The sequence below is a fragment of the Nycticebus coucang genome, chromosome 17, assembly GCF_027406575.1.
Source record: "Nycticebus coucang isolate mNycCou1 chromosome 17, mNycCou1.pri, whole genome shotgun sequence".
NCBI classification, from domain to species: Eukaryota; Metazoa; Chordata; class Mammalia; order Primates; family Lorisidae; genus Nycticebus; species Nycticebus coucang.
Genome location: NC_069796.1, coordinates 27765060 through 27782237, shown reverse-complemented (window position 1 = coordinate 27782237; position 17178 = coordinate 27765060). Strand labels below are relative to the sequence as shown.

The window sequence follows — 17178 nt, the reverse complement described above, 5'->3', positions numbered from 1 at the left end:
CTACTAAAAGAAAAAAAATAAATTTTACCAAAGGACATTTGCACTTGAATGTTTATAGCAGCAGCACAATTCACAACTGTAGAGATGTGGAAACAACTCAAGTGCTCTTCCATACATGAGTGGATTAATAAATTGTGGTATATGTGTACTATGGAGTACCACTCAGTCATAAAAATGAGAGTTTTTTTTTTTTAATCTTTTGTAATAGCCTGGATAGGTTTTGAAAACATTGTACTAAGAAAAGCATCACAAGAATGGAAAATAAATATTACATGTCCTCAATACTATGCTGAAACTGGTAGATTAACAACTTCTCACTCACATAAAAGAAAAACTCAATTAACTTCAAGGAGGAAAGAAAGAAGAAAGAGACTGGGTAGGTTCCTCCCCAACAGGCGCACTGCACAGGTATATAGCATACTTCCTGCGTGAATAACACAATTGCAACTTGGACTTTAACCATACAAAAGCTATGTAACCTAATAGTAAGTACCCTCATATTAACCTGAAATAATGGAAAAAAAAAAAAAAGGAAGAAGAAGAAAGAAAGAAAACAAGGATCTGAAGCCTGAAGACCTCCCTGTCACTTGGAGATCAAACACATTCATGTGAATGACTGGTGCCCTACTTGAGGAGTGGGCCAGGGGTATTGATGGAGAAACAAAGAAGACAAAATAATCTATTCTACTGACAGTAGATAATTGTTCTGGAAACTCACAAGTGAATCATCTCACAGACATGACTCTGAAATTTCTGCCTCCAAGCATGACCTCAAAAATCCAACCTCTTGATCAAGGCATCAAACGCACTACTGAGCACAGCTCCTGCAATGGGCCATTACTAAAACACAAACCTGGGTCCACCTATGGACGCAACTTCATCCACTGCATCAGTTAACACCAGGGATGCTGCCCTCTGGATCAGTTCTGCTTGAATAAAGTTCAGCCAGAAATGATATGGAAGTGTTTCAACAAGGTTGGATTTGCCTCAACCCAAGAGCATGATGTTTTGGTCCCATGAGACTGCCATCTCCCATTGCAGAATTCAATGGAATAGTTTTTGAAGGTTTGGCTGCATTGGATGATGAGGTGACAACTTGTAATGAACCTGACCCAGAAACAATTTTCCAAGTGATATTTATGGAAGTACAAACCAGTGTAAAAGTGCACAGAGCAGCTGTTGAAGTGGAAGAAGTAAGAATGACATAGAAACTGCAGAGACTCCAAAAGAAGAGGATGTCAGTTTCTGATAATTCAGTTGAAGTCATTTGCTATGGAAAAATGCCTAAATGGTATAGCCAATCTTGGGGGTGCTTTCTCTCTTACATTTGTTGTAATAGATTTTGTATGATACTATATTACGAGTTTACTATGTTGTGACTGTCTATGATTTAACATGATATTCTCTAATAAAAGCTGTATAAGAAAGTAAAGTACATTTCAGGATAGTAGGCCTGCCTCCTTATGTTGACTCTCTCTGTATGTTTGTTTATTTATTTAGTAAATCATAGCTGTGTACATTAGTTTGATCATGGGGCACCATACACTTGGTTCATAGACCGTTTGACACATTTTCATCACACTAGTTAACATAGCTTTCGTGGCATTTTCTTAGTTATTTTGCTAAGACCTTTAACCCCCTCTGTATGTTAATCAGCTTGTTACAGTTCCTTGGATGGTCAACTTAGAGAGGTTCTACTGTATATCCACCTTGGACCTGCTTATACTTCTACTTACTTGGTTGATTAATGGGGTTTTCTCTCCAATATAAATGCATGACTTGCTCTACCACTTTCTTCAGATCCCTAAACAAATTCCACCTTCTCTGGGAAAATTTCCAAGGTCATCTTATAAGAATAGCACCATCCTCATCTTCCCACTTGGTAGTACTTTTTATCTTTCTTCCTTGAGTTCATATTTCTTCAAAACAATCACCACCAACTGAGGTCTTGTACAAGTATTAGCTTAGTGTCAGTTTCTGCCAACTAAAATGCAAGCCCCGTGAAGGTGGGGTCTTTGTTTTCTGCTATAACACTGGCACATAGTACAGTGCCTAGAAAGTAGCTGAAACTTGATAAATATGTATTTGTCAAATGAAAGACTAAATTTGTAAACAATTTCTTCTGTGAGTCTAGCTATCTATCTGTCAGATATTTACATTTTGCATGCTGTACTGATTTGGGATTGCAATACAAAAGTGGAGAGGAAACAAGAACATTTCTGGATACCCACAACTTAACTTTATTTGTACAATGTCTAATGTAAAACAGGGCAATAATCTAGGATATTGTGAAAAATACAGATTTTAAAGAAATCCAACAAAAATATTTTTTCAGAGATGGAAAAAATACATGCAAGTGTGTTAATTAGAAATAACCATATGAATAGAGCAAATAGCTTAGAAAAATAAAAGAAATCAAGTAAGGTACATTTTAACCTTGATAGGGTAGGAGCTATAAGAGGAAAAAAGAATTTAGCTTAAATACAAGATCTGATCTAAGAGTTTTCTTATACAGAAGACAACACAGTACAGGAAAGAGTTTGAGTTTCTTCCGTAAGCTACAGTAGAGCACAGTGGTCATAATGTATTCTGTTCTTTGAATTTAAGTATATTTGAGTTTGCATCTAACCTACCCTCCTAATAGGTATAAGAACTTTGAAGTGTTATTTAACTTCTTTAGACCTCGAATTGTTGATTTGTAAAATAGGATTAGAGAATAGCTATGGAATATAACGATTATAAGAAATAAAATCAGACTATAAAAATTAATAAATTAATATGTTATATGGCAGATATTTAGAGCTCAAAACAGTATGGAATGGTACTAGTAAAATTCAACTGACTGCAATATGGTTAATCATTAAACTAAATTTTAAAAGCTTTTAAAATGGTAATTACGGAAAACAATCTATAGTTTATCAAAATCATGTTTGTGGTTGATCATCTGCTGAGGTTTTCTAATACTGGAGATATTTTTTAAAAGGTGAATATTTTCTATCAGTTCTATAGATTCTTTGTACATGTCCCATGTAAACTGAAACTCTGTCTTGTGTAATTCTCCTACAACAGTAACTATAGACAGCCTACTCTGTTGTCCGCAACAAGTCAATTTTAGTGTGTAAAGTGTCAGCCTATACACCCACGTCTGTGTAACTCAAAATATTAATTTTAACGTAAAGATTTATGAAAGAGGATTGTGACCAAACTTTTGATTATCTAAAGGGTCCAGGAGTGAGAAGAGAGTAAAACAGGTTAGAAGATGAGATCAGAGACTTATCAGATACAGCTGAATCTGTCTATTGTCGTAATCATCACTAATGATACTGACTTCCAAGGATCCCTGGTTTTGCCTCATGTAAATTCTTGGAAATTAGATCATAAGAACATGTCAACACCAGTTCCTTTGGAGCTCCAGTCTATGAAACTTTTCACATATCACATTTGATGCAGTTCCAACTCCATAAACTTCTTCATTTTAATTCCAAATCAAATATTCACTGAATATTTCACTTACTCTTTGCCAATAACTGAGTTATGAGATGCCAAAATGCACGCTGTCCTCCTAGAGCTAGGGTTAGGATTAGTTAGGTACAAATAAATAAATACACATCTGTTTTGATAAGAACTCTAAATTGAAGAGAAAGAGAGTATAACACATGTCATACACTGGGGAAAAAAATCTCTACTCAGTAAATGGTGCTGGGATAACTGGATAACCATGAAGAAGACTGAACCAGGATCAGTGCCTCTCACCACTCACAATAGTTAATTCACAATGGATAACAGACTTAAATTTTAGGCACGAAAATATAAGAATTCTAGAATAAGATGCTGGAAAAGCTTTATAGAAATAGTCGTAGGCAAAGAATTTATGAAGAAGACCCTCACAAAGGCAATCACAACTACAACAAACATTAATAAATGGGATGTGATTATATTTAAAAGCTTCTGCACAGCCAAAGAAACAATACAGCAAATAGACCTACAGAATGGGAGAAAACAAGTATTTGCATGTTATATACATCTGATAAAAAGCCAATAACCAGAATTCGCAAAGAACTCATGCAAATAAGCATGAAAAAATCAAATAACCCCAGACAGATAAATGGCCAATAAACATGAAAAAATTCTAATCATTAAGGAAACGCAAGTCAAAATCACAATGAGATATCACCTAACTCCAGTGAGAATGGCTTTTATCATAAAGTCCCAAGACAAAAGATACTGGCATGGGAGCAGAGAGAAAGGAACACTTCCACACTGTTGGTGAAACTGCAAACTAGTACAACCTTTGTGGAAAGTAGTACATGGCTCATTATGAAAGTGCACAAAACCAAAAAATACGCATACACATAACAAATGCACATAGCAAAAATCAAAAAATTTAAAATCTGTGTGCAGAGAAACAAAGGAAGCCCTCCCAGCCACAATGATAAGCCAAACAAGTTGAAACTTGCATGGATGAATCAGAAAGGACACTGTCGACGTGTTCCTTGGAAGTGAAATAATGGACCATAACACTGTCTGTCTCAAAACTTTTGTAGGGCCTCACATGTGGAGATACTTCAAAGAACTAAACATGGACCTACCACTTGATTCAGCAGTCCCACTATTGGGTATTTACCCTAAGTGGCAGAAAAAGCCATTTTATCAAAAAGACCGTTGCCTTAGAATGTGTTGCATTAGCAGCACAATTCACAAGGGCAAAGATGTAGAGTCAACCTGAGTACCCATCAGTACGTGAGTGTATTAATAAAATGTGGTACATGTATACTGTGGAGTACTACTCAGCCATTAAAAATGGTGAATATCTTTTGTAACAATTTGGATGGAACTGGTGACCATTTTCCTAATTGAAGTAGTACAAGAATGGAAAAAGAAACATCACATGTACTCACTATTACATTGAAATTATTTAGTGCTCTGTGCATATATGGTGGTAAAACTCAGTGAAGATCAAGCGGGGTGGGGTGGGGAGGGAATGGGTAGATTCACACCTAACAAGCACAGTGCATGCTAGTGGGTGATGGGCACACTTAACATTTTGACTCAAAATGTACAAAAGCAATTCTGTGCTCCCATATCCTGAAATTTTAAAAAAGAAAACACGTTATAATGCCAAATGCTATGGTCCTTATAAGTAAGTAATTTTACTTATGCTACAAGTTATCCAAAAGACCATTATTTTCAGCAACGCTAAATTCCTTTGAGGCCATATCAGAAAATTTGACAGGGTCAAACAGAGCTACATTTCAGGAGGATAGTTGACCAATTTACTCTCATTTACTCTCAGTGTGGCTATCAGTTTATTACTGAAGCATAATGTGTGTACGTATTGGGCGGGAGGAAGGAGGAGATGGGTAGGTGGGGGATGGGCAATAGGATAGAGAAGAAAGGAAAGAAGGGAGGAGAAATGGAGCTAAAATTCTTCCAGCAATGCAGAAGGCTACTCTGCTTCATCCTCATATTTTATAGACTTGCCATAACTGTACTTTATATTACTCTTGTAATACTATAATAATGTACAGACACTGTTTTTGGTTTCCCTTCATACACTTTCCTATTTCCTCTAGTTTATTTAGAAATTTGCTCTGTTAATTTTAGTTCATACAAAACATACTTTAGACATTTATTTTTAGAGTGGAAGGCATACATAAATTTTATTGCATTTTTCCCTCAGTTATCAGGTGAGAAAGGATGGTCGGTTCTCCATACCCACAGGCCCCACATCCAGGGATTTAACCAACCATGGATCAAAAATATTTTTATACAAAACAATGTGTAACAGAAGTTTTAAAATATAGAATAAGAACAATTTACACATCATTTATAATGCATTAGGCATTGTAAGTAATGTAGAGATAATTTAAGAATGCAGGAAGATGTCGGAAGGTTATATGTAAATACTACACCACTTTTTATAATGAACTTGAGTATCTAGGGATTTTAGTATGTGTTGGGGCCTGAAACCAATTACCTGTTGATACTGAGCAATGAATGCACAGGATTTTAAATAGATGCATCTAATTGGCACAATGCAAACGTTACCCGATTTCTACTTAATTTTCAAGGTAGAAATTGCTGGGTCCTTCTTTACTGACTGTGATTAGATACTCACAACTATTTCTATCACTTCCAAAGTACAAAGAAAAAATGCACAGATCTTTTCTTAGGAAGTCCTTGTTTCAAGGATTAGGGTGCTTTTTACCCCCAAACTCTAAAATATGAAGTCCTGTTCTTCTCTTCCAATCACTACTTCTAAACAAAGAATGTGAGCACTTCAAAAATCCCACCTGGACCCAGCTCTTACCTGCATCTCTTGACAGAAGGAAGCCAGCGGCCCAAAAAGGATCTGACACTGCTCGTCGGCCGTGTATGTCATCCCTGGCAGCTCGGAGGGAACCATCACAGAATTGACACTCTGAGGATTTGTTTGTAGCAAACAGTTACTGGCCTTTGACCTGACAATGTGCAGATATGTGTAAAATTTAGAATTTAATGTATAAACCTGTTAGTATAGCAATAAGAAACATTTTTATAATATCAAAAACGTAGTTTTACTTCTAGGCTCTTCTAAGCGAATGTCCACAGGAATTATTTTATATATGAAAATCACTTGTTTAAAGTTATTTAAGAGAGAATAAATAAAAATAATGTTCGAGTTAAAAGAACATTTTCGCTTATAAAGCATGTAATATAGATTATCTCAGCTAAACTACACAACAATGTAAGTACTATTTTACACACTTCTAAAACATAGAAGCTCAAACTCAGAGACTAACTTGCCCAAAGGTCATGAGTGAATGTAAGAAATCAGCTATCCTTGGGGATTTAAAGAATGTAAGCAAAACATTCTCAATGTCACCTAATGGGTATAATGTCGGGGTAAATGGGACACCTCCTGGATGAGGGGCACAACTACAGCAGGGACCTTGCCTAACAAACACAAACATTGTAACCTAATCATTTGTACCCTCATATTACGTTGAAATTTAAAAAAATATTCTCAATTGAGTATTAAAGGTGCAGATATTTTGACATTGTACTACAATAATGCATGCAACTTTACATTGCTTATATTCCTTACGCTGCTCTATAATAAAGTCACATTTGATTTGATTAGATCCTGACTCACACAAAGTCATACAAAATCATGTGTACTCCTTAGGAACTACTTAGGGACAACTGAAGGGCTACTCAGGCTGCTACTAAGGGTGCATTCAAAATATCACACGTCCTGAGTGCTGTTCTCTGTTATGACAAAGAACCCATCACACATATGTCAGAACAGAGTTATGGTAATGCAATAAATAATAATAACAATAAATGGTGTATAAATGTTGATAGACATGTAATAGAACATATAAGCTCAACTATTTAAAGCGTGCAAATAGATGAAGTTCCTCTCAGTGGTGAATTTAGCTCGCTCAGGGTTCCTACATTTCCTATTTTGACTTGTTTTAGATACCTTAAACTTATAGTTAACTTTCTACATCACCTACTGCTTCAGTAACTCTTTCTATTATCAGAAGAATAAATAAAAAACAAGGGCTTTAAGATGCAAGTGAGAACACTAGGACTATTTTTCATTTTTTTCAACCAGACAGAAGCTAAGTGTTTCTCTCACTGAACACAAGAGAATCAATGTCTATTATAATGGTGTAATTGATTTATTAAGGAAAACATTTGAAAGTGTAAATGAAAAGATGGAGATTTTACTGGAGGGGCTCTTTGTGGTAACAACAGATGCATTGGGTGATAAGCAGTGAGAATATTTCCACCAGGAAGCACTTGAAAGGCAATTAAACACTGTGACAGATTTTTTTTTTTATCATTATAACAATTCTTTAACATAACAGATCATCTTGACTATTCTTTTATTTAAAAATGTGGAGACTAAAAAGCAAATAATTCATCTCAATCACTCCATGAGTCAGTGGCAGAGCCAGGATTAGAATTCAGTGTACAATTTCTAGTCTGGTGGCCTTTCCACTCGGCCACACTGCTTTCCCTGGGGGGACAAGGGTAGAGGATGCAGGCACAGTAAACATTCACAGTGCAACAACAAGTGACCTCAATACCTGAGAAATCTCTCCAAATCTTCCTTGCTACATCGAGACCATGAAACATCACCAAGATTTTGTCCTTTAATCCATTCACCAGACATGATGTGAAGACCATCAGCACATGATGGGTGGTCATTGTCATGATTAATGCCCATGCTAATTTTGAATATAATTAAAATTAAAAATTACGTTAAGAAATGTTACTTTTTAACTTTTTGTAGCTTCAGGTAAATAACAGTTAAAATGCCTAAAATAGTGGGAGAGAAATGTGTTTTAAAGAGATAAGTTTCAAAACAAAATTAGATTTTAGCTTAATTTATTTTTAAAATTGCTTTTATTTATTAAAAAGCGTTTCCCAAATCCACCTACAAAATGACATGTTTAGGTCACCTATATTGCATCATCTATAGATACAGTTTTTTACATAGTAGCACATATAAAACTCAGCAATAGCAAACTTCTACTCAACGACATTAGATTCTTACTATGTCTGAGTCAAATTTTCTTCAAAATCTGAACTGAAACCACATTAAACTATTAATCTCCTATTACATCTTCACCATCTACTCATTAGACCATCTTTTTCTACCTCCCTCATATAATACAAACTGTCCCGTGAAACCATCTCCATTCTTGGACTTCTTCATCTTTTCTAGTGAATCCTGAATCTGTTAAAACTAGTCTAAAAATCTGACTTATTTCAACTCCATCCAAATTAATATAAAAGATGTAAAGTTGAAATACATTCTTCTTAGTAAAGTATCATAAGAATGTAGATGTCCTCAATGTACTCAATTCTGATATGAGCACAATTGGTGCTAATACATGGTGGAAGGAGGGAAAATGGGGGAGGGGAGACAGGGAAGGAGGCAGGGGTGTGAGGGGCTGTGCTGTGTGACACACCTCTTAGGGGTGAGATGCTGTTAATAGAGGGTCTTCACCCAGCAAACACAAGCAGTATAAGCTGGCTCATTGTACCCTCAATGATTCCTCAACAATAATATAATAATAATAATAATAATAAATTGGACTTATTTCTAAATGGGCATTCTAGACTACCTTAAATTCAATATATCTGAAGTTGGCCCATCTTACTTCCTCTTTTAAGCCTCTCTTTCTCCTATGCTCTCTTGCTCTCCTTTATAAGCAATCGTTAGCCATTACGTTGCCAAATAAAGAATCTTCAGGTCATTAGTTATTTTTTCCTCTCCTGAATTAATCACCTGATCTATTTTATTTACTAAGTATTGGGCACAAGTCCTCCTTTCTAAATATTTCTCTCAACTGTCATCTCCCTTTCATTCCTATTGTTACTATTTAAGATCATTGTATAATATTCTTATTACCGTATACAGAGTCATGACAATTACTGTGCTACTCTGAGTTCTGTGCTCTAGTCTAATCTTCACCAGATTTCCCTTTTCCTTCCTTATCCCCTCCCCAGGGAGATACAGTTAAAACACAAGGTGACTTTGCACTCCTCTGTTTTCTCATTACCTATGGGGCAATTTGCAGCTCTTTAACTTGATACATAGCCTCTGCATCTTCTTCCATATCATTTAATGTATTTTCTCTTCATCAATCCTAAAGACTTGTAGCTTCCCAAACATTATGTTGTGCCTTGTTTTCTTTCCTTAATTATTATTTACCATCTCCTATGTGTCATGCATAGGTACTATATGATAATATGTGTCATATCTTAAGTGTGAGTTGAACAGCCCTACGGAGTAGGAATGATTATAATATGAGAAGAAGTAGTTTGCCCAAGACCGTACAATGAGAAACTGGAAAGTGATAAAATCTGAACTAAGGTGCCCAACTCTAGAACTCATGTGATAAACCATCCTACATTGAGCATCTGTGAACTTCATGCCCCTGCCCATACTCTGTCCAAAGTTGTCTTTCCTTCAGCTTCTTTGCCTGGACAAATTCTATTTAATCTTCAAGATTAATGCAGATTATTTCTAGGAAGTGTTCTCTCCCTAACTCCCACCTCAACTATTTGTACTGCCTCCTTTTTCCCACCAATGGATTCTGTGAATGATATTGCTACAGTATGTTCTACATTGCATTGCACATTTTTACTTGTGGTTAACTCCAAATTGTTGAGGCCAAGGACTTTTCCATCTCTCTAGGAGCCTACCATATAGACTAGTGTTACCGTCTGCAACCCATGATGAAATGTTGAAAGAAACCATCATGTAAAATCTCTACTATTTCAGGAGAAAAAAAATCAACGATATCGCCTATGAATTCTCATAGTGAGGTGAGCAAAATAATTATTTGTGAATGGGTGTTAATACTGAAGAAACAGAATGAAGAAAGTTTGTCTTTCATGATGAAGCATTTACAAGAATATCTATATTATATTTTAAAACAGTAAGTTAAAAGAGTTTTTACATTAATTGCTAAGAGAAATCACAACCAGACTACCTACATTTTCCCCAATAAAAAAATGAATCCTTTAAAAATACCAAACTACATTTTTATTCAGATGAATTAAAAATTTGAATCAAATGTGTTACAAGTAATATTTTTGAAAAAAGAATAGAAGGAATGAATTCCATCCATTAATGAATTAAGATTAATTATATCATGATGTCTCTAACTTTGACGATGAAAATCCTGGTCTAAATAAAACTAAAAAATACATCATCGAATATTATTTTTGACTTTTATGGTTAGAAAAATTCACTGGTGAATCATATTTCTCTTTCTTATTCTAATTAACGACTTCAAATAGAGTCTGTATCAACACAAGTTAACAGAATAACTGGCAGAGAAAATAAGAAGACAGACATGTTTTCAATAGTTTGAAGATAAAGGGAAAAAGAAAGAGATTATATGGAATATGTATTAAGTGGTTCAAATGATAGAATATTGAAGGGAAGAGGAGTTGAAGTTAGAAAGAGATTTAATTTCTGTATCATCCCTTAATTCATGTGAGGAGAGGCAAGTTAAATAGTAATAAATAAATACACATGTTTCAGTTTCCTCATTTGTTAAATATACTTTCCCAATGGATTTGTTCTGAAGAATGCATAAGGATTAAAAAAAAAAGCCTGCACAGTGCCCGGAATCTGGGAGGAATCCTTAAGGATCTTTTACACCAGGGCAATAAATGAGAGAAATTTTGTTTCCCTCCAATTTGTCCAGTTTGTTTTGTTTCACTCCAATTTGTCAAAAGATGCATAAACTCATCATTAAAGGTAATTTACTGTATTTGCTTTCTTTGGTGAATGTGTGGAGTTAAGAAAAATTAAAAAGAAAAACAAGAATTTACTTTGCTTAGCTATGATCTTAAAAGAAGAAATTATAAACATGGCATAATCGCACAAATTGGTAAACATGCCTTAGTGTATTTTTAACTGTACCATTCAGGTGAGACCCTTGTCCTATCACCATCTCATCCATACCAGGGATCCCGGCTGCGGCTCACCTCACTGGAAGACCAGTGAATCGACAGCCACTTGTGTGGAACACACTCGGCACCTCGTCGGTGCTGGCGGCTCTCAACCACACACAAATGCTATTATTTTTGAAGGGCAACTGGTCTTTTTTCAGAAATAATCAAACTTCCTAAATAATGTGTCCATTTGTGCAAAAGAGAGGGACGGCTTCCAAGATTTAGCAATTTGGACATTTTCCCAAACTAGTGTAATAGGATTTTCCAAACATGGAAGGTTACAACCTCTCAGCCAGAGGATCATTTTCCTTTGGGGATCGTGATTCTCATGTAAGAAATTAGCTTAGCCACGGAGAGACCTGGTGATTCAAGCATTACAGTTTACTAAAGCTATTAAACACATAGAAAACATTATCATTACATGGGGACAAGGCTTTTATTTTTTATTGCTTTATTTTACCACCCATCTGGAATAATCAAGAGACACTCTTTAGTCCTGATTCCACAGATTTGAAATAGACCAAGTTACTCTGAACCTTTATCTGTGCCAGCTGCTATATGCATCACTGAGAATGCTGAGCTATATCATTTAATCCTAATGATATCTCCATTATGCTTCTATTATCATTACTTCTATTTTACAGATGATGATAAAGGTACTGAGGTCAACAATGGAACTGTGAGTCAGACTCATACACTCAGATGCCCAAACACATGAACCTCTAGACACCTACACTATGCAGTGCTGCTCTTTTTGGATCAAAACTCTCTGTTTCTGTAAAAAATGTATTGTTCTTTGAAAAATTGTAAATGCCTCTGTCCCTTTGGCACGAAGGCATCCCTACATATACAGCCCCATAACCAAGGCACCTGCTGTCTGTGGAAAACACTAAGTAAGACATTAGCAACACCTCTGCTCTCACTGTGCGACTGAACTACATTTTAATAATCTCAGTTTAAATTCATTTTGACAAAGAGCCTTGGGCAAATAAACTCTGTGCTGACATTGTACATGGTTGTCAAGTCAACTGAAAAAATATTTTTATCTTATAAAACTTCTCAACTTGTTTAAAAGTTCCTGCCAGGAAGTTTTGTGATATCCTGCGGAAAGCTGGAGAAGCAGTTGGATTTTGAAGATGGTCCCTTTTGATGTTTAAAGTGTTAGAGAAGAGACGCCTTATGAATTCACTCACATTTTTTGCATAATTTGGAAAGGAACCGATTTGTAAACAGTAATATTTCAAAAGAGTAGAATTTTTGTGCTGAATACATCAGATATTTTCGTGACATCAATGTTTCCCACTAGGGCATATATTATGTGGAAAAAATTAATAAAAGAAAGAAACAAACTATCACAGTGTCTAACTGGAAGGGGATTACATTTCCATAAAATGACAATTAATTTTATATAATCAGTGGGTATATCTAATTTGATGTAATTTCACTGCTGTGGAAAAAGGTAGTCATGAAGAAATCTAAGACATTTTTATATCTTATTTTTCTTTTCTTATATTTTAAGACTTAAATTTGTGCAAACCTGAAATTTAAGACCTTTTGACTTACAACCTTACTTCTGTTGGTAAGTCAAAAGGCCATGTAGAGCAAGTCAGCAACAGGTAAAAAATGAGAGGTTGAAAAAAAGAGGGGGTACAAAAAATATTTCTTTTAACTTTGCTGTACCTCATATTATAGGTTCATCTAGCAATGCAACACAACACTTATTAAGAATTCATTTACTGTGCTGAGCTGGGGTCAAAAAGATGAATAAGTCTCAGTTCCTACCTTCAAAGAGTTTATCATTTACTAGGATTGGAAGATGCTATCCTTTGCCCTTGAGTAGTGAATCGATGCCTGGATCCTGTTAGTTCCTTATTTCTTTTACTTTTTTCCCCCAATACAAATGAGCAAATGTTACAACTTTTTTAGCTCTCTATTTCTTAAAGCTCTCCCACTCACCTCTCCCATTCATTCTTTATTGCTGTCAACCAAGACAGGTGCTGATTCATTCAACTTCTGGATTATTGTAATGTCTGCCTGACTGACCTCCTGCCCCTCACCTCTTTCTTTGCCTCATTAAACCATGCTTCAATCATCCTACTAGTTTCTTATGAATGTGTCAAGACAAAAAAAAAAAAAATCTAGCCCTATAAAAACAGATTTTTCCCTGGCAAGCAGAGATACTGAAAATGCAAATAACAAACCACCTGCATCAGAAAAATAGAGCATGATTATGTGAGGTTAGTTAAAATTCAGATTCATGGGCCCATCCCAAACTGATTAAAAGAGAATATCTACAGATAAGGCCTAAGAAACTGCATTATAATTCATTTTCTAGATGATTTTTATTTACTAAAAATACTGCCAGCCAATGATCTACAGGATAAAATGCTTTCTTTGCCCCATTATTCAAACCATTTATAAACTGACATCAGTCTAATTTTCGCTGAACTTTTAATGCTAGCCTAACTTTTTGTATAGCTTCTTTACAGCAGAATGTTCCCCCCTAACTAATCTTCATTTACATATTCAACTCAAATTTAAGACTTTCTTCCTTTATATAGGACTCTTCACTAAATTGTAGCCCATATTTCTTGTTATCCTTAACTTCTGTGCTCTTCAAATATATGACATGAAACACATATCATAACTGTCTTGTATTTCTCATGGATTTTAAATAACATAGGTATAATATCACTACCTAGAATGCAAGGGTTCAAAGAATGGAAATTGTCATTTTTTTCTTCCCTAATCACTTTATTTAGTTAAATTTCATATTAAACAAGTATCTGTTGATTTACCAAATGAAACTGAATATTAGAAAGATGTCATATTTCATTGTTAGATATTCAAAGCTTACATGACCTCTTGCCAACTTAGAGAAGCTATGAGCTTAACAAATGTGTAGCTGATCTGCTCAAGGAAGGTTGGTTGCCTTACTTTAGGCCACATGTTTGCCAAGATACATTAGAGAAAGGCAAACAGAAAGCCAATTCTTGTGAGGCCACTCATTAGCTGGGTGATTTTTTTTTTTCCTCTTCCACTTACTGTGACATCCAAGCTCAAATTTGGATAGAATCTGGTGTGGGAGAGCTGCCACATCTATACTGGCCGAAGTCCCATTATGATAATTAACTTGGACATACTACTTATTACTTTAAGTGGTATCATTGTCTAAATAAAGTATCAAATACAAAAGCCGAGTTAGTGGTCTATAAGAGTCTTCCCGATAAGCAAACTTCCTGCCAATTTGCTTAAGAATCTCTGAAAGGTATGAACTCACTCCAAGAGAGAACAGAGATGTAAGGTCACTGGAAGCTGAAAATCTCCCTTTTTTACATTAAAGCATTCATGACATAACTGTAATACCACTAATTATTATCATTCATTCACTCTGTTCTGTGCCAACCACTGTCCCATGAAATTAGAGTATTGCAGATCCCAACAATGAACCTTGAAAGAAAGGTTACCCACATTTTAAGAATGAAGGAAATGAGTACAGATAGATCGACTTGCTCAAAGCTGCTTCATCAAGGAGCCTGCAGAAGTAGAATTCAAGCCCAAGGCCATGCGCACCTCTCCTGCTTTTCCTTTCCTCTCTTCACTTAGGCAGTTGTTAACATTAACCAAGGTATGTGCTGGAGGAGGATACTTGGGACATTCGCTATAGAGAATTCTAAAGAATACAACTGGGGCCATATAACCATCATCAATTTTAGTGGGCCCAGGGAAATCGATTTAAAAAAATTAATTTTGTACATGTTCTGGAGAAATTATTTCTAGAGGTAAGAGTGCATTACTTTTTAGTCTATTAAAGCTATATCTATTTCTAATTCTAAAAGTCAAAGGGGATAATATGCTGTCTTTACCATTCTTTCTGTCTTACCTCCTTTGATAGTATATTCACTCTTCTTACAGCAGATACATTGCTGCTTATCAATGAATGGCAAAAATTGTATTCCTTCCGAAACCTACTTCTGCAAGCTGAGAGACATTAAGCAAATCTATGTGTGACGATCTACTCTGGATTTTAAGATGACTATTGACGCTTGTTCATTTGTGCAAGAAACATTTGAGTACCTATGATGTATAATGCACTCAACTGAATGCTGTGGGAGAAAAAAATATAGTAGACATTAATCCTGTTTTCATAGAGATTGATATCCATTTGGGGAACTCTATATATTTAAATATCAGTATAAATCAGTATATATCAGAAATAGTAAGTGACGAGTGATACTTCTTATAAACTGTGGCAGAGACTTAAAAAAGGAAACACATTTCCTGGCGAATTTTCAGGTTTACTTCCCAAATATGACAGCATTTGTCTTGGCCATTGACAGGTAAGTACAACTGGGACCGGTTCAGACAAGAAACACAGGCATGAATAAAGACACGATGTTTGAAAATTATGGGCTGTTTGGATTCATCAAGTGCAGAAGTAGGTTAGTGTTAGAAAAGCACAGACCGAGGCTGCTCTAGAAAAGTCATGATTTAGAGCAAAGGAATCTGGAGTTTATTCATTCGGTGGTGAAAGGCAGAAAAGATTTCTGAACTGGAGAACAGGACGGTGATTCAGGAAATGGAGTCCTGTGAATGTGTGAGACAGAAAGATAAGGCACTAAAGGCAAAGAGATGGCAGTGAGGTGTGCACTGTGATTATACAAGCCCAGAGGAACACCAGGGGAGGAAACAGACAGAGGAGATACTTGTGTCAGACGGAGAATGAATAGGACTTTGCAACTGATTACAGGAGCAACTAAGGGTGAAAAGTTTCAAAGATGTTTTAGATGTCTCAGCTAAAGGTCTGATAGCAATATTGGTGCCGATAACAGAAATTGAGCTGGCTGAAGAAGCAGGCACCAAGTTAAAGACAAAGCCATGTCTCCATGCCAGAGTTTCATAATATATATTAATCCTTTCTTCTGGTTCAAAAACTAAAACAGAATGCAAAAGTTCCTGTGTATTTTTGGCCATTTCAACAGATGCTCAACATTCTATAATGACCTGCTATGTAAGTATTTTTTCCTTAACTTACATAATTTTATCCAACCTAACATCTCTAGGAAGTAGGCAATCTAATTATCACATATATGTATATTTTTTAATCAGTGAGTAAGGATGGGGTGTACATTTAAGGCTGTCTCTTTCAACTTCTAAAAATATAAAACTCTGCTCAGGTTTTCTTTGTTATTTTCTTGGCACTTTCTATTACAGGTATAAGTTGGGAATAGGACACCAAACTAGGGAGATAAGAATTTATTCTATGCAAACAGATATAGGCGTGTGATAGATAGATGTAGATGGAGTTTGAAAAGTTTTAGGAAAAACATTAAGCCCAGGCAGTGGCTGTGTTTATAGCTGTTATCAGAGAGGCCTCTCTGAAAAGTGTCAAGTGAGCACAGAATTTAGGGAGAAGAATGGAGGAGCCATATTGCTTTTCTTGGAGAAGAACTTTCCAGACAGAAAAAGCAAAGGTAAAGGTCTTGACAAAGGTGTCTGCATCTTAGCTAAGTGGTGATGAGTCTAGAGCACAGTCCGTGATGTGGGGAATGGCAGGCTATGTGGGAATGAGGCTAGAACTAGTAGATGGCCTGGTGGGCCACTGCGGGACTCGGGGTTCTACCGAGTGATATGGGAAGCTATGGAAAGGTTGTGAGGAAGAAGTCAAGACATTTTCTTTGTTTTAAATAAAGCTCCCCAACTCTG

The 17178-nt window shown here is 35.7% G+C and overlaps 1 protein-coding gene across 4 annotated transcripts in view; it reads right to left on the bottom strand.

Moving 5' to 3' along the window:
- The window catches only part of ADAMTS19 (ADAM metallopeptidase with thrombospondin type 1 motif 19), a 226270-nt gene that overhangs the window by 112116 nt on the left and 96976 nt on the right, over positions 1-17178 (bottom strand). For all 4 annotated transcript variants that reach the window (XM_053567390.1, XM_053567391.1, XM_053567393.1 and 1 more), the window contains 2 exons: positions 8082-8222; positions 6311-6461 (listed from right to left, as the gene is read on the bottom strand). In XM_053567390.1, the coding sequence (XP_053423365.1) occupies positions 6311-6461; positions 8082-8222 (292 nt within the window). The remainder of the gene's footprint in view (positions 1-6310; positions 6462-8081; positions 8223-17178) is intronic.